Raw genomic sequence first — 24,510 nt, 5'->3', positions numbered from 1 at the left:
TGAAGGCAGAAAGGAGCAATATTGCATGTTATCGGGGCTCTGCTAAAGCAAATACAAAGAGTTGAGACACTTTGAAAATACTGGGAATATAGATTATAACAAATTTTGAGTAAATTAAGGGTAAAAAGATAATCACATTGAAGGTAACATAAACCTGTACTTTTGGAGCAATTAAAACCACCAGAAAGATCGGAAATGAGAGCATAAAAAAAACTGTAGTTATATACGAACATAAGAAACAGCCCCTCAAACCTGTTCTGCCATTAGTAAGACCAGGGCTGACCTTCTTCTACATCAACTCCACTTTCCTGCCCACCACTCCCCATATCCTTCAATTCCCTTAGAGCCCAAAAATCTAGCAATCTCATGCTTGAATATATTTACTAACTGAGCATCCACAGCTCTCAGGGGTAGAAAATTCCAAAAATTTACAACTCTCAGTGAAAAGATTTCTCCTCATCTCAGTCCTAAATGGCCAACCCCTTATCCTGAGACTACGTCCCCTCGTTCCAGACTCTCTAAAAGAGGAAACAGTGTTTCAGAATCTGCCCTGTCAACTCTTCTCAGAATCTTATATGTTTTTATGAGATCACCTCTCATTCTCCTAAAATCCAAGGAATATAAGCCCATTCTACTCAATCTCTCTTTATGGACAACCTTGTCATCCCAGGAATCAGTCTCGTGAACCTTTGTTGCACCACCTCTAAGGCAAGCATATTATTCCTTAGGTACAGAGAGCAAAAGTGTACAAGGTGCAGTTTCACCAAAGCCCTGTACAAATGTGGCAAGACTTAGTTTAGTTTAGTTTAGAGATACTGAAACAGGCCCTTCGGCCCACCGAGTCTGTGCCGACCATCAACCACCCATTTATACTAATCCTACACTAATTCCATATTCCTACCACATCCCCACCTGTCCCTATATTTCCCTACCACCTACCTAGACTAGGGGCATTTTATAATGGCCAATTTTCCTATCAACCTGCAAGTCTTTGGCATGTGGGAGGAAACCGGAGCACCCGGAGGAAACCCACGCAGACACAGGGAGAACTTGCAAACTCCACACAGGCAGTACCCAGAATTGAATCCGGCTCGCTGGAGCTGTGAGGCTGCAGTGCTAACCACTGTGCCACTGTACAGAACAAAGCATCCTCTGCACTGCTGTATCGAACACTACCACCGCAGTAACACCACGGGGTAGATACAAAGTAAACTTCATTCAACACTGACGCAAACGCTTCCAGGGCAGATACAGCACAGGTTGGGTACAAAACAAAGCTCCCTTTACAATGTCCCATTCTTGTATTCCAAATTCCTTGCAATAAAGGTGAACATACCATTTGCTTCCCTAATTGCCTGTTAGCTTTCTGTGTTTTATGTACAAGAACATCCAAATCCCTCTGATCATTTTAATAGTTTCTCACCATTTAAAAAATATTCTGTTTTTCTATTTTCCCTACCAAAGTGAAAAACCTCACATTTCCCCACATTATACTCTATCTGTCACCTTCTTGCCCACTCATTTAACCTATCTGTATCCCTTTGCTACCTCTTTTGTGTCCTTGTCACAGCTTACTTTCCCACCTAGCCTTGTATTGTCAGCAAACTTGGATACATTACATTCAGTCCCTTTAACAAAGTTATTAATATGGATTGTAAACAGCTGGATCCCCAGCGCGCCCCCCCACCCCCCGCCAGTAACAGCCTGCAACCTGAAAATGACCCACTTACTCTGTTAACTGTCCTTTAACCAATTGTCTATCCAAGCTAATAATAATGTTACCCCCTGTAACATTGCTTGTTCCTTTGGTATGTGAAGTATTGTAGGACTCACAGGACTGCAAGTAATATCCAAAGAACCTTTGGGTTTTTATTATAACTTAACTGGAACATATAATATATATATCGTCAGGCAAATCCCCCACCTGCCAAGACTGAGGCACACATTATTTTGCCACATGAATATTAAATCTTAAAATTGCAAGCCCTGACAGGAAGGATATTTGCATGGTACTAGCAGTGATGGAACAATGGGGACTCAGTCGTTGCTTCCCCAATACACAGAAGATGTGGTCAGACCAGTTTTAGTCACATGACTAACTGGTTGTTGCAGAGAATTTGAACTTCCAACAAAGGATTTAAACACAGACAAAGCCATGTGCTCATGGAGTGAAGATCTCTCCTGGAACTGAAGCAAGAATTACCTCCTCTCCTGTCTGCCTACTCCATCTTCTTCGCAGGGAACTGAATCTTGTGAAAACATTTGAAAAGAGAGAAAAGTCTCCTACATGAACAAGATTTAAGAAGAACACTGGGCCCCGACGAAAGCAAGACTACTTACAAAAGGACTAAACCATGAGCTCTAAGCACCATAACAAGATATTGCCTCAAACTGTTCCAACTTATCTTTTCTTCTCTTTTCTGTCCCTATCTGCATGTGCATGCTAGCGTGGCGTGTTGTATATCCGTAGTAGAGTTTAAGTTTAAGGTTTAATAAATTTCATTTTTTCTTCTTTAAACCTGAGAAAACCTGGTGTGTTCATTTCTTTACCTTGTAATTGGAAAACTGTGAACAAGGATTCAAAAAAAAGGCAGCTCAAAACACAGTGTGTTCAAAATTAAACCCTGTTACACTAAGACCAGGTAAAGATAGCAAAAGACCCCTAGAAACATTTCTCCCCTGGTTGTAACTATATATATATATATATATATATATATACATACAGAAAGACTCGCCTCCCCGCGAGTGGCTCTCTAGCAGAGCAAGACTACACCTTCTTCTGGCAGGGCAGGGATCCTGAAGAACCAAGACAGCATGGAGTGGGCTTCGCCATCAGAAACTCCTTGCTCAGCATGATAGAGCCTCCCTCAAATGGCTCGGAACGCATACTGTCCATCCGACTGCTCACCACCTCTGGTCCAGTACACCTACTCAGCATCTATGCTCCAACACTCTGCTCCGCACCTGAAGCTAAAGACCAGTTCTATGAACAACTCCATAACATCATTAGCAGCATCCCCAACACCGAACACCTATTCCTGCTGGGGGACTTTAATGCCAGGGTTGGGGCCGACCATGACTCATGGCCCTCCTGCCTTGGGCGCTATGGCGTTGGAAGGATGAATGAGAACGGGCAGAGACTGCTTGAGTTGTGTACCTATCATAACCTCTGCATCACCAACTCGTTCTTTCACACTAAACCCTGTCACCAGGTTTCATGGAGGCACCCAAGATCACGTCGTTGGCACCAGCTAGACCTCATTGTCACAAGGCGAGCCGCCTTAAACAGTGTTCAAATCACACGCAGCTTCCACAGTGCGGACTGCGACACCGACCACTCCCTGGTGTGCAGCAAGGTTAGACTCAGACCAAAGAAGTTGCATCATTCCAAGCAGAAGGGCCATCCGCGCATCAACACGAGCAGAATTTCTCACCCACAGCTGTTACAAAAATTTCTAAATTCACTTGTAACAGCCCTTCAAAACACTCCCACAGGGGATGCTGAGACCAAGTGGGCCCACATCAGAGACGCCATCTATGAGTCAGCTTTGACCACCTACGGCAAAAGTGCGAAGAGAAATGCAGACTGGTTTCAATCTCATAATGAAGAGCTGGAACCTGTCATAGCCGCTAAGCGCATTGCACTTTTGAACTACAAGAAAGCCGCCAGCGATTTAACATCCGCAGCACTTAAAGCAGCCAGAAGTACTGCACAAAGAACAGCTGGGCGTTGCGCAAACGACTACTGGCAACACCTATGCAGTCATATTCAGCTGGCCTCAGACACCGGAAACATCAGAGGAATGTATGATGGCATGAAGAGAGCTCTTGGGCCAACCATCAAGAAGATCACCCCCCTCAAATCTAAATCGGGGGACATAATCACTGACCAACGCAAACAGATGGACCGCTGGGTTGAGCACTACCTAGAACTGTACTCCAGGGAGAATGCTGTCACTGAGACTGCCCTCAATGCAGCCCAGCCTCTACCAGTCATGGATGAGCTGGACATACAGCCAACCAAATCGGAACTCAGTGATGCCATTGATTCCCTAGCCAGCGGAAAAGCCCCTGGGAAGGACAGCATTACCCCTGAAATAATCAAGAGTGCCAAGCCTGCTATACTCTCAGCACTACATGAACTGCTATGCCTGTGCTGGGACGAGGGAGCAGTACCCCAGGACATGCGCGATGCCAACATCATCACCCTCTATAAAAACAAAGGTGACCGCGGTGACTGCAACAACTACCGTGGAATCTCCCTGCTCAGCATAGTGGGGAAAGTCTTTGCTCGAGTCGCTCTGAACAGGCTCCAGAAGCTGGCCGAGCGCGTCTACCCTGAGGCACAGTGTGGCTTTCGTGCAGAGAGATCGACTATTGACATGCTGTTCTCCCTTCGTCAGATACAGGAGAAATGCCGTGAACAACAGATGCCCCTCTACATTGCTTTCATTGATCTCACCAAAGCCTTTGACCTCGTCAGCAGACGTGGTCTCTTCAGACTACTAGAAAAGATCGGATGTCCACCAAAGCTACTAAGTATCATCACCTCATTCCATGACAATATGAAAGGCACAATTCAACATGGTGGCTCCTCATCAGAGCCCTTTCCTATCCTGAGTGGTGTGAAACAGGGCTGTGTTCTCGCACCCACACTTTTTGGGATTTTCTTCTCCCTGCTGCTTTCACATGCGTTCAAATCCTCTGAAGAAGGAATTTTCCTCCACACAAGATCAGGGGGCAGGTTGTTCAACCTTGCCCGTCTAAGAGCGAAGTCCAAAGTACGGAAAGTCCTCATCAGAGAACTCCTCTTTGCTGACGATGCTGCTTTAACATCTCACACTGAAGAATGCCTGCAGAGTCTCATCGACAGGTTTGCGTCTGCCTGCAATGAATTTGGCCTAACCATCAGCCTCAAGAAAACGAACATCATGGGGCAGGATGTCAGAAATGCTCCATCCATCAATATTGGCGACCACGCTCTGGAAGTGATTCAAGAGTTCACCTACCTAGGCTCAACTATCACCAGTAACCTGTCTCTAGATGCAGAAATCAACAAGCGCATGGGTAAGGCTTCCACTGCTATGTCCAGACTGGCCAAGAGAGTGTGGGAAAATGGCGCACTGACACGGAACACAAAAGTCCGAGTGTATCAGGCCTGTGTCCTCAGTACCTTGCTCTACGGCAGCGAGGCCTGGACAACGTATGCCAGCCAAGAGCGACGTCTCAATTCATTCCATCTTCGCTGCCTTCGGAGAATACTTGGCATCAGGTGGCAGGACTATATCTCCAACACAGAAGTCCTTGAAGCGGCCAACACCCCCAGCTTATACACACTACTGAGTCAGCGGCGCTTGAGATGGCTTGGCCATGTGAGCCGCATGGAAGATGGCAGGATCCCCAAAGACACATTGTACAGCGAGCTCGCCACTGGTATCAGACCCACCGGCCGTCCATGTCTCCGTTATAAAGACGTCTGCAAACGCGACATGAAATCGTGTGACATTGATCACAAGTCGTGGGAGTCAGTTGCCAGCATTCGCCAGAGCTGGCGGGCAGCCATAAAGACAGGGCTAAATTGTGGCGAGTCGAAGAGACTTAGTAGTTGGCAGGAAAAAAGACAGAGGCGCAAGGGGAGAGCCAACTGTGCAACAGCCCCAACAAACAAATTTCTCTGCAGCACCTGTGGAAGAGCCTGTCACTCCAGAATTGGCCTTTATAGCCACTCCAGGCGCTGCTTCACAAACCACTGACCACCTCCAGGCGCGTATCCATTGTCTCTCGAGATAAGGAGGCCCAAAAGAAAAAAGAAAGAAACATACAGCTACGTCACAAACACATCAAACACATCTGCACACGTCTCACTCTGTCAGGCTACACCGGCAACTCCCTGGTCATGTGTGACATGACATCACTTCCTCTAGTGACCTTCACTTACAGCCTGTTAAGGTGGTCCCTGTTACGGTTGTCCCACAACACCTCCAATCCCATGGACCCTTTTCTTGCGAACAACCTTTTGTGTGACACCCTATTGAATGCCTTTTGGAAATCCAAACATACTATATCCACTAGTTCCTCTTTTTCTACCTTACAAGTTACATCCTCAAAAATCTCCAATAAATTGTCAAATATGATTTCCCTTTCATAAAACTGTGTTGACTCTGCTTAATCATATTATGATTTTCTAAGTGTCCTGAATAATAAATTATCGCATTTTACCTATTATGGATGTTTGGCTACCCAGCCAGTAAATCTCTGTTTTCTCTCTCCCTCCTTTCTTGAAAGGCAGTATTACATTTGCTACCTTCCAATCCACAGAGACAATTCCAGAATGCAGGGAATTTTAGAAGCTCACAATCAATACATCCACTATCCCTGCATTCGCCTCTTTTAGCACTCTAGTATGTATGCCATGGATTTATTCTAGTGGATTTGTCGGCTGGTAGACGCATTAATTTTCACAGTACTTTATTTTTCCTAATATAAATTGCTTTAAGTTCCTCACTGTCAGTTGACCCTTGGTTCCCAACTATTTCTGGTACAATTTTTGTGTCTTCTACCAAAAAGACAAACGCAAAGGGCTGTATTTTGTGGTGAATGGTGAAGCAAAGGCACCCACCACTAACTTCAAAGAAAGATGTTCACAGAGATGTAGTGATCTCTATGGTGTGCATGTCCCCTGTGCCAATGACAGTTTGTTTCTGGCGCCAAGTCAGGGGGATTTCCAGGTGTCCAGCAACAGTGATGCCATCAAGCAGGAGAAACAGCCAATCACATTGAAGTATTCTCATCGGTAAGTAAAAACCACTGAATCCCTTCACTTATAATTTTCAATTATTACAAGGTAAAATAAATGATTGGGACATACACATGGGATTAAGATAGAAGATAAAATAACGTAATCAGCTTTCTTTTTATGTGAAATTTCTTATGATAATGGAGAAATTTGGCATTTAACAAGTATAGAAATACTCTTTCAAGGCCAGTGAAGCTGTTCAGAAGTAATTATGAACTTAGTACATCATTAAAAACACAGTTACACCTCATTCAACAAGATGTAACTTTTTCAAGGGTTTTTAACCATGGGACTAAAAGTGCAAAAGTGTATGTTTGCAGCAGCTCATGGATTTCCAATTGATTGCAGTCTGGGGGGACCTCAACAGCACACCCTATGGAGATGCATCGAATCACTGATAGTAACTCCTGGATTTCCACATTTAACTGCACATGCGCAGCCTTCAAACGTTGCTGTCACTTTCAGAGCAGTAATGACGGCGATCGCTGACAGTTTCAGCGGGGATCGGCAACGCATCCGTACACAGACACCAGTGTCAGTGGTAAAAAAAAGTTTGAAGTCCATGACGGGTAATTTCAGGGATGAGAAATTTCCCATTGGCTTCTTCAGACCGGCTTTTAAAAAGATTGCAAGTGTCAGTTTCACAGCTGACAGGTGCTGAAGAAAATCTGAAACAAAAACAGAAAATGCTGGAAATACTCAACATGTCAGGCAGCATCTGTGGAGAGAGAAGCAGAGTCAGCATTTCAGGTCAGTAACCTTTCTTCAGAACTGGCAAAGGTTAGAAAAGAATTAGGTTTTAAGCAAGTGAAGGGGGAGTGGGAAGGTGAGAGTGGATGGTGGGGAAGAGAACAAAAGGAGAGGGGTGTGATAGGGCAGAGGGCAGGAGAGATGAAATAACAAAGCTGTCCTGGGACAAAGACAAAGAGTGTGTTAATGTTTGCAGTGAAAGTTGTGTTGTGAAGAAAATCTTCTGTCCTTATCTGGTCTGGCCTACAGGTGACACCAGACCCACAGCAATGTGCTTGACTCTTAACTGCCCTCTGAAGTGGTGTAGCAAGCCATTCAGTTGTCAAGGGCAGTTAGAGATGGGCAACAAATACTGGCCTTGCCAATGATGCCCACATCCCATGAAAGGATTAAAAAGAGAAGCAGAACAGCGCTTCCAAACTTCAGACAGCTTTGTGGCTTTCCGGCGGGTTCCAATTTATATATTTTTTAAATGTCCACTGGTAAATGACGAATCTGTCCGAAGTTCGGAAGCGCTGTTCTCGCTCTCAGCAATGGTCAGAGAGAAAGAGAGAGAGGAGCAGAGAGTGTTGAGTGGGAGGGACAGAGAGAAAGAGAGTGGGGGGGAGAGAGATTGGGAGAGGGGGGATAGAGAGAAAGAAAGTGGGGAGAGAGAGTGGGAGAAAGCAGACAGAGGGAAAGAGAGTGGGGGGGGGAGAGAGTGTGTGGGGGAGGAGAGAGCGTGTGGGGTGGGTGTGTGGGGTGCGAGAGAGAGTGTGTGGGGTGGGGGAGGAGACAGTGTGTGTGGGTGGGGGGAGAAAGTGTGAGGGACACAGAGAGAGAGGGAGAGGTGGGAGGACACAGAGCAGGAATGACAGAGAGTGAGGGGGGGTCATAGAGAGAGGAGGGAGAGAGAGCCATCAAGATCACTCCTGACAGATGGACATCTATCCGGATCACTGCAATACTACACAAGTGTGCGGACAGAGAATGATTACTTGCGCAAGCAAGGAAAATGCCAGGTATCTCACTGAATCAGTGTCCAACATAGTGATGAGATAGTAAGTCAATAAATTAGTCTTATCATCCAAAGCTTCTTCACAAAAATGCACATTTCCTGTTTTGGTTAATAGTAAGATAAATTTTTTTATGCTTAGTTTAGTTTAGTTTAGTTTAGAGATACAGCACTGAAACAGGCCCTTCGGCCCACCGAGTCTGTGCCGACCATCAACCACCCATTTATACTAATCCTACACTAATTCCATATTCCTACCACATCCCCACCTGTCCCTATATTTCCCTACCACCTACCTATACTCGGGGCAATTTATAATGGCCAATTTACCTATCAACCTGCAAGTCTTTGGCATGTGGGAGGAAACCGGAGCACCCGGAGGAAACCCACGCAGACACAGGGAGAACCCAGAATTGAACCCGGGTCGCTGGAGCTGTGAGGCTGCAGTGCTAACCACTGCGTCACTGTGCCGCCCCTTTATCTTTTAGTCATTTAGTAGTACAGAACTTGAGACTTGCTGAAATTAGAGACATGTTGACAAAGCTTTTCGTCTTGCACTCATCAGGACAATCTACAACAAGATTGGTTATTCTTGCGGATTGTCCTGATGAATGCAAGATGAAAAGCTTCGACAGCATGTCTCTATTTTCAGCAATGCCTTTATCTTTCTGAAATTGTCTCATTGGCCCCATGTAAGACAAAAATTGTAGTGTGGCCCCCCCATGCAAAAAGGATGGATAACCCCGCTCCAATTCTTTTACCTTCTGTTTTAAAATAACTTAGCAGCTAGGTTATTTTAAAACACAAGTTTAAAGGCTTGTGTTATGTAATCTGATTTTAAAATGGCAAAAGTCACTTAGGGAATGTCTCAATTTCATTGCTCTGACATGGATTAGTTTCATTTGGGACACAGCTCAGTGACATGTTGAAAGTTACTGAACTTTTATTTCTATATCAATATCACCATTCTGCTGCTATCCATTTGGAATCACATTGTTCCAAAATGTGTATTAGGGGAAAACAGGCAAGAAAATCCAAGGAATCTCCAGAAGTCAGCACTGTCAGTTCCTCATGAATACAAGAGTACGGTGTATTGGGGCTGAATAATATTGACGAAAACAGGGTGCTGCGGATCTATATACAATAGTTAGTAAATGCAATGTAAGGGATAACTTTGATAAACTTTGATCTATGATGAACTGTCTATGATTCCTTAACAAAATTTATGCTGCATTGCAGTTTTAAAATGTGTCGGGGAAGACATAGTAAAGATTTATTAGGTTTCAATGGCCTTGTTACAAACAGTCATTAACTGATTTTTTTCACTGTGAATTGGATGAAAGGACAAGTTTTACAAGTATGTCAAATATCAGTAACTGTAATGTGCATCATTTACTATCCAGTTTGAGGGTAGATAACCTGAGTGGCCAATGTCATTTCAAAGTTGTCTGTATCATATTACATTATATTACATTATAAGTGCACCTTATACACCTCTTATGCACCTCTAACAGGTAAGAGATTTGGCTTGGACATAAATTGTTTAGTCTGGATTACAATCTTACAGATAGTGACTAAACATTTTGTAACTGAATAATATATGCAGTAATAACTGCTCAACATTTTGCAGAAAAGCTTTTTGTTAATGATTATCTTGTCAGAGCTGAATCGGAATCGACAGTGATAGACTGAGATATATGACTGAATGTTACAAGCCCACCGCTGATCTTGGTGGCGGGCAGAAAAAATGGCAGCCCGCCCATGCGGGCTACATGTCTGGGAGCCGCCATGATCCTAAGCATAGCGGCTCATTAGCATGCCTGGGTCGTCGGCCCCCCCCCAATGACGTGGAGGGGCGGGACGGATGCCTCCATGATCGGCATCAACTGACAAGTCATCAGGTGCTGGCACCATATTTAAACGGCAGTCAGCCCTGCTTTCATTCAAAATCTCTTTTAAAACATTGCTGCAGGAGCTGACCAGGCAGAACAGAATGATCTGTTCAGGTGCATCTGCAAAGCAAGACCCCTGGAAGGCATATGACATAGCAGAGGTGCGAGGAAGGGTGGTCCCACGGTTCAGCAATGCCTCCCTGCTCACTGTCCTCCAGGCTGCATGGGCAAGGCAGAAGGTCCTTTTCCCCTGCGATGGTAAGAAGAGGCCCTCTCAGCTGACCAAGCAAGCCTGGATGGAGATAGCAGAGGAGATAAGCTGCCATGGGGCCATCCGCCAGGACTGGGTGCAGTGCCACAAGAGGGTGAAAAATCTCTTGTGCTCGGCAAAAGTAAGTGGCACTTTGTTGCATGGCTCTGATTGACCTGGGTGTCCCCACACAGAGTGGCACATGGGTGCCACTGCCATGCCAAAGACAGGGAGGTCGGGCAGGGAAAAATAATGCTGCATGAAAGGCTGCATGTATGAAAGAACTCACACTTGTTTGCTGCTCAGAGCATGGCACCTACATGACAGGCAGAGTCAGTAGTACAGACCGAGCTTCCCCCACCTTTGGGTCCAGCACCCCTGTTGTGACATGTGTTGTGTTGTTGTTTGGCAATGCTCAATATCTGCCTCCTTGCTTCTCCAGGTTAAGAGAGCCCACAATCCGTAGGAGGCCTCCAGGACTGATGGAGGGCTGCCAGACATGCAACTGTTGACTCAAACAGAGGTGGAGGTCCTGGAGCTAGTAGCCATCCAGGGAGAACGTGCCATTCCGGAAGCGGAGCTCGGGATCCTGGGTGAACATACAGCCATTTGACAAACACAATGATTACTTAGAACATTTTATTGTTTGAGACAATACTGTCATAATTGTTAAATGTGCGCCACAAAACTAAAACTGTGCTCTTCACATTGTATCTTGCAGGGTGACGCTCCTATTCAGAACTGCAGGGCCTGGAGACTTCCCACAACACTGAGGAAGAGACAACCTCAGAGGACGCAGCATCCCATAGCACTCCCGAAACTTCCACCAGCACAGATACAGTCACCTCAGTGGGAATCTGATCGGCTTTAGAGTCTGGGTCACAAGCTGGTGAGAGCACTACATACGCACCCAAAACAGCTGGCTGAGGCTGAGACAGCCGAGGCCCCTGGCAGTCGGAGGACTGTGAGTATCCAGGCCCATGTTGAGCCCCAGGCTGATGATGACCCTCTGTTGTCAACATCACAGGGCATGCTGGAGCTGCAGGAACAATCAAGGCAACATCTGGTGGAGATGCTACAGGCCATGCGCAGCCTTGAGCGGACGGTGGAGGAGTCCATCCAGGCCATGACAGCTGTCATGTCCCAGGCACTTGAGCACATGGCGTCATCCATGGAGAGGACAGCGGCCCTCTTGGAGAGCCAGATTCCAATGCTCCACGCTGACCTACAAACCCTTGCCGTGGCCATGAGCTGGACACAGCAGTGGCTAGGCAAGAGAGGGATCAGGGGCTATCCCTGCTCCTGGTCCTTCCTGCGAGAGCAGCGAGGTTCCTACAAGCCTTGAGAAGGAGCAGGTGAGCCTGCGTGCCCTATCTGGGATCTCCCCTCAAGGTGATTCCAATGTGGACACCGGCTCCTCAGGCCCTCCGCCGGTGAGTCCAGCTCCAGCTTGCACGACATCTGAGGAGAGCCATGCACTGGCGCAGGAGGCCTCCAGGCAGTCGGGGCCCTCCAGGCTGCAGGCGCCCAGAGGACGACTGCCAAAGTCATCCAAAGCCAAAGAGCATCCTGATCAGCAGCCTATTTCCAGTCAGGCTGCTAGCGCGGAAGTGGCACTGCAAGGAGCACCCGCAAAAGTTTAAAAAAGACACCATGACACAAATGGGTTTTCACGGGAGACACAGTAATATATCATTTATTCTCACTAAATGTGCTTCACTAACGTGTATCATTTTTACTGTGTGAATGATGTGTGCCAGCATGTATGGATCCTATCTCCTCCCATTACATCATAGCCTGACAGAACTGCCAATGTCTGGAACAATATCATTGCCATGCCAGTATGCATCATGTGCCTCTCCACAGATGCAGTCACATGGACAATGCCCCAGTCAGCTGCTGCCAGTAATGGTGAAGACAAAGATGTTACAGATGCGGACAGCTGCAAAATTGGCGATTGAGGGTGGTGTGTGGCGTGGAGAGCAGATGGTCTATTTCATGTCTGGCGAAGTGCTGAGCAATAAAGTGTTGTCATGCATCCCTTGCTTGCCGCTCACCCTGCATGCGCTGCCTGGATGCTCTCCATCCTCCCATGTGCAATTCCTGCTGCAAGCCCTCTGCATCCTCATTGTCCAAGGAATCCTGCTCACATCTCTTCTCATCTTGCAAGGCCTCCCCCCCTATTTAGTGCAAAGTTGTGCAGAGCACAGCATACAGCAGCCGTATGAGCTACCCTTTCTGGCTCAAACTGTAGGGCCTCATCAAATCTATCCAGGCAGCGAAAGCGCATCTTCAGCATGCCAATCGCCTGCTCAATGGTGGCTCGTGTCGCGCCTGGCTGGCATTGTATTTCTCCTCTGCATCACTGGTGGGGTTTCTGACGTCAGGAGCCAGGTATGCAAGGGGTAGTCCTTGTCTCCAAGAATCCACCCCTGGATCTGAGCCACTGCAGTGAAGAGCATTAGCACCTGGGACTGGCACAGGATGAAGGCATCATGGCAGCTGCCTGGAAAGCAGAAACAGACTTGCGTGAAGCGCTTCCGGTGATCACATACCAGCTGCATGTTAAGCGAGTGGAAGCCCTTTTGGTTTATGTATGCAACTGGTCGCCCAGCAGGAGCCTTGATGGCCACATGGGTGCAGTCTATGACCCCTTGCACCTGTGGGAATCCGACAACCCTCTGGAACGGACACTCAGGGTCCGTTGTGAAACCAACATAGTCACCGGCCCTCCGGTACAGGGCATCAGTGACCTCCCTGATGCAGCGGTGCACTGCTGACTGTGTCATCCCACATTAGTTGCCGGTGGGACCCTGAAATGATGCAGAGGCACAGAAGTTAGGAGATGCTGTAGGTTTGAGGGGCAGAGGCATAGGATGTCCACTGAAGCCCATCGGCTGCAGGTCATCGTTCAGCAGGGCACAGAGATGTGTCATCGCCTCTCTCGACATCCACAGTCACCTTTGATATCTGCAAGTATGTCATGCGGGACCTGTCGATGCACGGTGTTCTGTCGTGCTAAATTCACCTTGGGGGCTGCTGCTGCTCTCATTCAAGGGCTTCCATGTGGGCTGCACCAGCCTCTTGGTTCTGCCTTCAGTGGATATGGCTCCTCAGGGAACGTGGATCAATGAAGACAGGGTGGACCCCATCTCAATGTTGCAGTTGAATCCAATTCCTTCAGTACTTCAAAGGCACCTAACAGGGAAAATAATGATGTGGATTGGCACTTCAGCTGCATTCATGCATCACCTATGCATTGCCCATCTTAGCTTTCAATAAGAGTGGGACAGCACGACCACATTCAAACTGTTGCAGTTGCCTGAATTGGCCCACCAGCGATATGACCTTAAACCGCCTACCATTTGTGGCTCCCCACCCCACGCAAAGGGGTCTTGGACTGCCATTGTTCCTTCACTCCCCAAAACATTCAGGGGTGCAGAGTGGTCCCCTTTATGGAGGGAGAGTACATGGTACGTCCGCACACGAATGCAGAGTTGAGACCCCTTTAGTACCCTCCCTGACCACCTCCGTACATGAATGCAGAGTTGAGACCTTTTTAATACTCTCTCCCACCACCTCCGTACATGAATGCAGAGTTGAAACCCCTTTAATACCGTTCCCCCACTCACCTCCGTACATAAATGCAGAGTTGAGACTTCTTTAATACCCTCCTCCACCACCTCCGTACATGAATGCAGAGTTGAGACCCCTTTAATACCGTTCTGCCACTCACCTCTATCCACGAATGCAGAATTAAGACCCATCTTGCAACACTCCCCCACTCACCAGCTCCGAGCATTGCTACCTCTGTTCTGCCGGCTGTTATTGGTCAGGAACGGGAAGGCACGTGAGAGCCGCCCGTTCAGCACAATATGCACCAGAATGCATAATTAGGCATGATAAGCACCTCTTTGCATATTTAAATTGCGGTCGCATTGCCGAGCGGTGGGGAACCGGCCAGGAGGCCATTCCGCCGCCAGCAATATCGTGCCGGGCCCTCTTGGCATCAGGGTGCATGGCAGTCCTCTCTCAGAGGCATTTTCCGGCCCGCCCATCACAAACCCCGATATCGGGGAATCTGTAAAATTCAGCCCATAGACATGTGATTTCAAAAGAATTACTTTATTGGAGGAGCTGAAGGGTGCTCTTTATTTGTAATTGTGTTTATCTAATTTTGTCACTAGCTTTAATGAGCAAATGATATTCTGATGCTGTTGTTTCTGAATTTTAGAATCCAGGACCTGGTTTCACAGTCCGTCAAGATGAATAAACTAGTCTTGGCTACCTACCATTAATCTCTGTCCCTTCCTGTCCCATTCTGCTTTTCTGTTTTACATGACTCTTCTGAAGTTCTATCTGCTCCATCCTATAAAATTCTCCTGATTTGGAAATCATTGCCCTTTTATTGGCTGCCCTGTCTTCAGAAACATATTACAAGCAGGTGAAGAAGTTGCACAAACATTGACTATCATGGGTTAAATTGTCTTGTGACAATAGCAATGTGAGAAATGGTCAGTCTTCCTATTGCTGATTTTTCTACTGCTTCACCTCAATAACCACCATAACAATCCTCTCCTTGTGTTTCATGGTTTATTGGATTAATTTGCAGTCCTGACACAGTGTGAATCCAGAGGTCATCCAGTAAGATCCATCTACCACACTGTGACATGATGTAGTTAGCTGTATTCTGTCAACAAAAGTAATTTGCATTGGCATTGCCTACAATTTTGCTTGCTAGCTAGCTAATATAGTTGTGCTGCTCTCCATTGATGTTTGTATGCTTAGCTACTTTATTTTTAGTGAGAAATGTATTTTAAATTGGCCTGTGTTTTGAAGGCATGAGATTGGCTACACACTTTATATTCAGATTAATTGCCCCCGTGTCCGTGGCTGAGTCAGTAATTTCCGTGGTGCAACATGGCGGTGCCTATCTATGAGTTTTGGCATCATTACTACCACAAAAGCCGGGCCAAAATACATATTTAAAGTTCCTGCCACTTCCTTATTCCACAACATAATTTCTTTTTTTGTATTCTTTCATGGGATATGGGTGGCTAGGACAAGGCTGGCATTTGTTGACCATCTCTAATTGCTCTTGAGAAGGTGGCATGAGCTGCCTTCTTGAACTGCTGCAGTCCATCTGGCGTAAGTACATCCACAGTGCTGTTAGGGAGGGAGCTCCAGAATTTTGATCTAGTGACAATGAAGGAATAGCAATATATCTTCCAAGTCAGGATGGTGTGCGACTTGGAGGGGAACTTGCAGGCGGTTGTATTCCCATCTGCCTGCTGTCCTTGGCCTTCTGTTCGTGGGTTTGGAAGGTGCTACTGAAGGAGCCTTGGTGAGTTGCTGCAATGCATCTTGTATATGGTACACACTGCTGCCACTGTGCGTCAGTGGTGGAGGGAATGAATATTTAAGGTGGTGGATGGGGTGCCGATCAAGTGGGCTACTTTGTCCTGGATGGTGTTGAGTTTCCTGAGCAGGGGTCGGCAGTGTGACTGTGCACGGACATCGGTATCTGTGGTAAACAATTTTGGGGTCCGAGACTGGAAATTTCAGGGTTGAGAAATTTCCTATTGGCTTCCATAGACCAGCTTTTAAAAAAAATCTCAGTTGTCAGTTCCACAGCTGACAGGTGCTGAAGCAGAGACTGCGCTTTCTGCACTTGGGACAGATTCAGGGTTTTCCAGCGGGTTCCGATTTTTTTAAAAGTCGGCCGGAAAACCACAAAGCTGTCCAGAGTTCGGAAGCGCTGTTCTCAGCAACGGTCAGGGGAGGGGGGTGGCTGGGGAGGTAGAGAGAGAGAGAAAGGGGGGTGGTACAGAGAGAGAGAGAGTGGGAGAGAAAGGGTGTGTGGGGCAAGAGAGAGAGGGGGGACAGAGAGAGGGGGAGGGAGGAACCCATACTTACTTTCACTACTGTCTTCGTACATACTTGTGGAAGCTCTTCCAATTTGTTTTTTATATTTCTTGCTTGTTTACTCTCATTCTGTTTTCTCCCTCTTTATCAAATTTTTAGTTGTCCTTTGCTGGTTTCTAAAACTCTTCTTGGAAATATTATAAGCCTCCTCTTTTAATCTAATACTAGCCTTAACCTCTTTAGTTACTCATGGAAAGGTCACTTTTCCTGTGGAGTTTTGGGACTTTGAATGACTGGTATAAAGAGGAAAAACTGGGAAGTAACATAGAAGCATAGAAACTAGGAGCAGGAGTAGGCCATTCGGCCCTTTGGGCCTGCTCCGCCATTCAAAAAAGATCATGGCTGATTGTCTAATTCAGTACCCTGTTCCTGCTTTCTCCCCATATCGCTTGATCCCTTTGGCATTAGGAAATATCTCATTCTTGAATATATTTAATGACTTGGCCTCCAATGTCTTCTGCGGTAGAGAATTCCACAGGTTCACCACCCTCTGAGTGAACAAATTTCTCCTCATCTCAGTTCTAAATGGCATTCCCTGTATCCTGAGACTGTGACCCCTGATTCTGGACTCCCCAGTCCTCGGGAACATCCTCCCTGCATCGAGCCTGTCTGGTCCTGTTAGAATTTTATAGATTTCTATGAGAGCCCCTCTCATTCTTCTAAACTCTAGTGAATATAGGCCTAGTCGACCCAATCTTTCCTCATACATCAATCCTGCCATCCCAGGAATCAGCCGAGTAAATCTTCTTTGCACTCCCTCCATGGCAAGCACATCCTTCCTCAAATAAGGAGAACAAAACTGCACACAACACTCCAGATGTGGTCTCACCAAGGCCCTTTATAACTGCAGTAAGACATCTTGCTCCTGTACTCAAATCTGCTTGCAATGAAGGCCAACATACCATTCGCCTTCCTAATTGCTTGCTGCACCTGAATGCTTGCTTTCAGCGACTGGTGTACAAGGACACCAAGGTCTCATTGCACCTCCCCCTTTCCCAATCTATTACCATTCAGACAATAATCTGCCTTTCTGTTTTTACAACCAAAGTGGATAACCTCACATTTATCACATTGCCTCCCCCCCCTCCCAGCTTTGTGTCATCTGCAAACTTGGAAATGTTACATTTAGTTCCCTCACCCACGTCATTAATATATATTGTGAATAGCTGGGGCCCAAGCACTGATCCCTGTGGTACCCCACTAGTCACTGCCTGCCACCTGGAAAAAGACCCGTTTATTCCTACTCTGTTTCTTGTCTGTCAACCAATTCTCAATCCATGCCAGTATATTACCCCCAATCCCATGTGCTTTAATTTTGCACACTAACCTCTTATGTGGGACCTTAGCAAAAGCCTTCTGAAAATCCAATTACACCACATCCACTGGTTCTCCCTTACCTATTCTACTAGTTACATCCTCAAAAAACTCCAGTAGATTTGGGTGGCACAGTGGTGCAGTGGTTAGCACTGCAGCCTCAGAGCTCTAGGGACCTGGGTTCAATTCTGGGTACTGCCTGTGTGGAGTTTGCAAGTTCTCCCTATGACCGCGTGGGTTTTTGCCGGGTGCTTCGGTTTCCTCCCACTGCCAAAGACTTGCAGGTGATAGGTAAATTGCCCATTGTAAATTGCCCCTAGTGTAGGTAGGTGGTAGGGAATATAGGATTACTGTAGGGTTAGTATAAATGGGTAGTTCTTGGTCGGCACAGACTCGGTGGGCCAAAGGGCTGTTTCAGTGCTGTATCTCTAAATAAATTTGTTAAGCATTATTTCCCTTTCGTAAACCCATGCTGACTTTGTCCAATTCCGTTTATGCTTTCCAGGTATTCTGCTATCACATCCTTTATAATCGAGTCTAGCATTTTCCCCACTACTGATGTAAGGCTAACTGGTCTGTAATTCCCTGTTTTTTCTCTCCCTCCTTTTTTAAATAGTGGGTTTACATTTGCCACCCTCCAATCTGTAGGAACTACTCCAGAGTCTATCGAATTTTGGAAGATGACCGCCAATGCATCCACTATTTCCAGGGCCAGTTTCTTTAGTACTCTAGGATGTGGATTATCAGGCCCTGTGGATTTGTCAGCCTTTAACCCGATTAATTTCCTTAGCACTATTTTTTTTTACTAATACTGATTTCCTTCAGTTCCCCCCTCTCATTAGACCTGGGTTCCCTAACATTTCTGGGAGGTTATTTGTGTCCTCCTTTGTGAAGACAGAACCAAGAAGACTGTGCTTTTGTAGTAGTTTGGGTATACAGCACTTTGCTTAAAATTCAGAGAACTGGAGAATGGATAACAGCATCTGATGAATACTGCATCCCGAGTAAAAGCAAGGTTGTTCAGTACAATTAATTTTTTTAACCTGCAACCAGGATTGTGAGATCATCTAAAGAAGTGAATCATGACACTGAAAATTATCGCACCCAGTAGCAATTTTGGAGACTTGTATGATTCCTTAATAAGAGACAAGATCATATGTGAAATGGGAGTCACAATTGAAAGAGAGAGGCACTGAAACAAAACAGACTTAGATTGATCAAAATGACTGCAAAGCTGACGCTAAATATGACAGGAATGGTTAATTCTGACTCATTATTTGGTTTTTATCCACAACTTAGGGTAATGACAAGACATGGCAGCAGAAGTTAAGACTGTAGTTTAATGAAATAGTACAGCAGCTGCCAGTACCTGCACAGCAGTACACAGGAAACTGGCACAGTTGTCAATACCTGTACAGAACACAGTAAGATGGTACAGTCTCCAGTACCTATTCAGCAGTGCATAGGAAGTTTGTACAGTCTCCAGTACCTTGGCAGTACATGGTAGGATGGTACAGTCTCTGCTACTTGTACAGCAGTGCACAGGCAGTTGGTACAGTCTCCAGTACCTGTACAGCAGGAAGCTACACTGTGCAATAAGTGGGACAATTGAAGAATAATAATGTTCTCTCAACCACAACTGGGACCACAGCATTGCTGTGAGGAGGACCAAACAAATTGGGCACCCTGAATTGTACCAGATGCCTTTTAATGAGCATGGCAGCTAAAGGGCAAATATCAGCTCAATCTAATTCGAAGGTGGAACCAGTGACGTGAAAGGCTGGCTCTAAAATGAATTTGAGCAGTGGATTAAGCTGAAGACGCCAGATGCAGGCATCGGGCCAGAGCCTCTGGGTATTGAGCCTGCTAATCAACAATAAATAAAGCTGTCAGCCTTGCACAGTGATCGCCCTCTCGCCTCTGAGTCAGAAAGTTGTCATTTCAAGTCCCATTGTAGAGACTTGAGCACATAATTTAGGCCGGCAGTACTGCACTGAGATTACTAATGGAGTGCTGCACTATCGGAGGTGCCGTCTTTCAGATGAGGCAGTAAACTGAGGTCCCCTCTGCCCTCTCAGAGGGCTGTAAATGATCCGATGGCACCATTCAAAGAAGAGCAAGTATGTTTTCCCCAGTGCCCTGGAAAATATTTATTCCTCAACCAAAATCATTAAAACAGATTATTTTTTCATGATCTCATTGTTGTTTGTGGGAGCTTGCTGTGTACAAATTGCCTGTCACATTGGCTATGAAGCACTTTGAGACAGCCTGAGGTTGTGAATGGCTCTATAGAAATTCAAGTTCTTTTTCTTTCTTGAACCGTGGAAAATGAGACTCCATATCGATCGTCTCCACTGCACGAACATTTGGACAGAGCTATGATAAGCAGCCCAGGCCTACTGTACAAGAAATATTATAAGATTTAAGACATGTAAAAGCATTCAGCAATTTGGATGCACAGAGTGGATTTTGGCAAATAATTCTGGATGAAAAGAGCCATTAGCCTTAACCAGAATTAATATTCAATTGGCAGGTACTGATGATTGCAGACCTGAAAAATGTCTGCATCGGCAGAATGAAGCAGCAGAGGTACTGCCAGGAGTAAGGACTATCACAAGATGGTGAGGGGTGGCACAGTGGTGCAGTGGTTAGCACCGCCGCCTCACAGCTCCAGCAACCCGGGTTCGATTTTGGCTACTGCCTGTGTGGAGTTTGCAAGTTCTTCCTGTGACCCCGTGGGTTTCCACCGGGTGCTCCAGTTCCTCCCACAGCCAAAGACTTGTAGGTTGATAGGTAAATTGGCCATTGTAAATTGCCCCTAGTGTAGGTAGGTGGTAGCAGAATGGTGGGGATGTGGTAGGAAATATGGGATTAATGTAGGATTAGTATAAATGGGTGGTTGTTGGTCAGCACAGACTCGGTGGGCCGAAGGGCCTGTTTCAGTGCTGTATTTCTCTATGACTCTATGACATGGTTGATCCAGTATCCATGAAAATGAATTCAACAGGGTGAAGAGACTGAGCTGAGGCTTGGAGAAGCTCCATTCAGAGGAGGTCAAGATCTTGGAGCAGAAGGGTTTGGGAGATATACAAGGCCATGAAATGTTACGATAGTTCAAAGATAATTGAGTTTTTTCCTCGTTTCATTTTTGCCAAAGCTCAAGGATGAGTATAAGCCACTGAGAAGCAGGTGATCTCTTTGTAGGATTAATATTCATGCTAGATGAAGTTCTTTGTCATCAGGCAAAGGGAAGGGATGCACAGAAGATCAAGAACAAGAGAAACAGAGCATTGTGGACAGGCTACAAAGTCAGGGATAGGGTGGGAGAAGGCCTTGAGGCATTTATAGATGAGAATGAAGATTTCAAATTGAATATATTGGGTTACTGGGGACCTGTGTAGCTCAGCAAAGAGGTGTGTTGACAAGCAGGACCCAATGTGGGACAGAATACATGTGGCGAAGGTTTCAGCAAGTTGGAGTTTATGGAGGATGGAAGTCTGCAAAGTAAAATGTAGAATTGACTAAAGGGTTCATTGGTGGAGGGGCTGAGATAGATGCAGAGGTGGAAGTGGGACTTAAAACTCATCTCAGTTGAATAAGGTGTCACACTTGGGATCGAGCGAGTGGGCAGGAATTGGAATCATTGGCAAGGGAACAGAGTTTGTGGTGGGGGTGAAGCTGACTGTTTTAGTCTTTATGGTATTAATCTTGAAGCAGGAAAGGGGTACAGAGAGGTGGTGGAGAGGCCAAAATAGGTGTCAGCATACATGTGGAAGCTGTTTCTTTTTCGACAGATGATGTCACCAAGTGGAACCTGAAGATAAGAGAAGCCAACGATGGATCCTTGGGCGATCTTGAAGGTAGCAGTGCAGGGGAGGGAAGAGAAGCCATTACTGAAGATGGATTCATTGCATTCAGATAAGTAGGAATGGAACTGTGAGAGAGCAACTTCACTGGGCGTGATGATGAGGAGAAGCCTTGGATGAGGATGGCATACTCAGCCATGTTGAATGCTGTGGAAAGCTTGAGGGCCGGGAGGGATAATTGAACACTTGTCTGAGTCTCAGAAGTAGTTGTTTGTGAGTTTTGCTAGGGTGGTTTCAATGCAGTGACAGGAGCTAAAACTGGACTGGATGGATTTGAATTGGTAATGCACTCAATAAGCTGAGTGACAACAGTGTGATTTTTAATGGCACTTTCATATTGGTTTGGGTTCACTGAATCACAGAAATACCATGTAGAATGAAGCCATTGAAAACATTTGGCCTGCACCAGTTCTAGCTCTTTAACCTGAGCTGTTTAACCATTCCCATGAGGGTTGCTTGCACATTGGAATATTATAATTTTTTAAGAACATTCAACTTTGACCCCATTATTTATGCCAGCAGTGTTAGGGATAACATTGAGTGCAGGTATTGTAAATCTTGTTAGAATGTTCCAATCCAAAATGAAGAGCATGGGCATCACAGAGGAAGCTATAAACTGTCAAAATGAAGAACCTTCTGCCCTCTCCCCCCAAATTTATGATCCTGCCCTGCAGGAATAAACTACTCTGGCCTGTCCCAGAGATTCCCGTCTCCATAGTTCCTAACATTTGTCACACTGTCTTCTCTGTTTGTTACAGGGTGGTGATAGAGACGATGAAAGCTCAGATGGGGAACAGATTAATCCTTTACAGTTAGAGTTTGTGGATGATCCAAACTTCAAGGTCAAGGTCAACTATTCCTACATGGCAGTGCAGATCCCAACCGACATCTACAAGGGCTGTGAGTATTACACAGAATTACACAGAAGGTACAGCATAGCAAAAGGCCATTTGGCCTTCAAATCTTTGATGGTGTTCGTGCTCCACAAAAACTGCCTCCCTCTTTTCGCTCTATCAATATACCCTTCTATTCCTTTCTCCCTAATGTACTTAACTAGCATCCCCTTAAATGCATCTGTGCTGTTTGCTTCAACTATTTGGATTTTCAGAAGGCTTTCAATCAGGTCCTACACAAGAGGCTAGTAAATAAAATTAGAGCACATGGGATTGGAGATAATACACTGGCATGGATTGAGAATTGGTTAACGGACAGAAAACAGAGAGTAGGAATAAACGGGTCATTCTCAGGTTGAAAGGCTGTGACCAGGGGCCCGTGGTAAAATAATTTGAGGTCTGTGACTGATAATTTCAGGGATGAGAAATTTCCCATTGGCTTCTTCTTTCCAACCAGACTTTGAAAAAAATCACACTGTCTGTTTCACAGCTGAATTGGAATTTCTCCGCTCAGATCTTTATCTAATGCTCACTAACACTCCTTTTCACATTCACGGGTGACAGGTACTGAGCGAGGGAACGGCAGTTTCCGAACCTCGGGCAGATTCTGGATTTTCCGGTGGATTCCAATCTTTTTTTAAAACCCGCTGTAAAATCATGAAGCTGTTCGGAGTTCAGACACTGCTGTTCCATCTCTCAGCAACGATCAGAGACAGAGGGGGGGACAGACAGAGAGAGAAAGGGGGCAGAGAGAGGGAGAGGCAGGGGGGGGGTGCAAAGAGAGAGGGGTCAGAGAGAGAGAGGCGATCAGAGAGCGCGAGAAATGGGGGGGGGGGGTTGGAGAGAAAGACAGGGAGAGGGGGCAGAGAGAGAGGGAGGGATCAGAGATAGAAAGTGGGGTCAGAGAGAGGGAGGGACAGAGAGAGAGAGAGAGATCAGAGAGAGAGGGATCAGAGAGATAGAAAGTGGGGTCAGAGAGAGAGAAAAAGGGGGATTCAGAGAGAGCGAGGGGGGGCAGAGAGAGGTGGGCAGAGAAAGAGAGAGGGGGGCAGAGAGAGAGACGGGGGGGCAAAGAGAGAGACAGGAGTCAAGAGAGAGAGACAGGAGGCAGCGAGAGAGAGAGGGGTCAGAGAGAGAGTGGACAGAGAGGGGGAGAGAGAGAGGGAGCAAGAGAGAGAGAGCAAGAAACGGGTGTCAGAGAAGAGAGGGGGGGCAGAGAGATAGAGTGAGAAACAAGGAAGCAGATGAGACAGAGAGAGGCAGAGAGAGAGAGGGGGACAGAGGGATAGGGGAGGCAGAGAGAGAGAGAGAGGTTGGCAGAGAGAGAGAGAGAGATGGTGGGCAAAGAGAGATGGGGCAAAGATAGAAAGTGGGGGCAGGGAGAGAGAAAGAGAGGGGGGTCATGAGACAGAAAGAGGGGTCAGAGAGAGAAAGGGGGCAGAGAGAGGAGTCAGAGAGATAGAAAGTGGGGTCAGAGAGAGAGAGAGAGAGAGAGAGAGAAAAACCGGGGGTCAGAGAGAGAGCGACAGAGGGGGTAGAGAGAGAGAAGGGTGGGCAGAGAGAGAGAGGGGACATAGAGAGAGAGCATGGGGCACAGAGAGGGAAAGACACAGAGTGGGCAGGCAAAGAGAGAGAGAGGGTGGCATTGAGAGAGGGGTAGCAGAGACAGAAAGACAGCGGTGGGCAGAGAGAGAGAGAGAAATTGGCCAGAGAGAGAGGGGGGGTTTGGCCAAGAGAGGGTAAGAGAGAGGGGGAAGAGAGAGAGAGTGTGATGGCAGAGAGAGAGAGGGGGGGGGCAGAGAGAGAGAGAGAGGGGGCAGAGAGAGCGAG

At 46.4% G+C, this 24,510-nt stretch overlaps 1 protein-coding gene across 8 annotated transcripts in view; it reads left to right on the top strand.

Moving 5' to 3' along the window:
* The window catches only part of cacna2d2a (calcium channel, voltage-dependent, alpha 2/delta subunit 2a), a 1,382,174-nt gene that overhangs the window by 805,677 nt on the left and 551,987 nt on the right, over positions 1-24,510 (top strand). For all 8 annotated transcript variants that reach the window (XM_068051351.1, XM_068051350.1, XM_068051349.1 and 5 more), the window contains one exon: positions 22,546-22,687. In XM_068051351.1, coding sequence (XP_067907452.1) covers positions 22,546-22,687 — 142 coding nt within the window. The remainder of the gene's footprint in view (positions 1-22,545; positions 22,688-24,510) is intronic.

The sequence above is a fragment of the Heterodontus francisci genome, chromosome 19 (genome assembly GCF_036365525.1).
Source record: "Heterodontus francisci isolate sHetFra1 chromosome 19, sHetFra1.hap1, whole genome shotgun sequence".
Classification (NCBI taxonomy): Eukaryota; Metazoa; Chordata; class Chondrichthyes; order Heterodontiformes; family Heterodontidae; genus Heterodontus; species Heterodontus francisci.
Note: the sequence above shows the minus strand (reverse complement) of the source record. Positions and strands in the feature narration are given on the sequence as shown.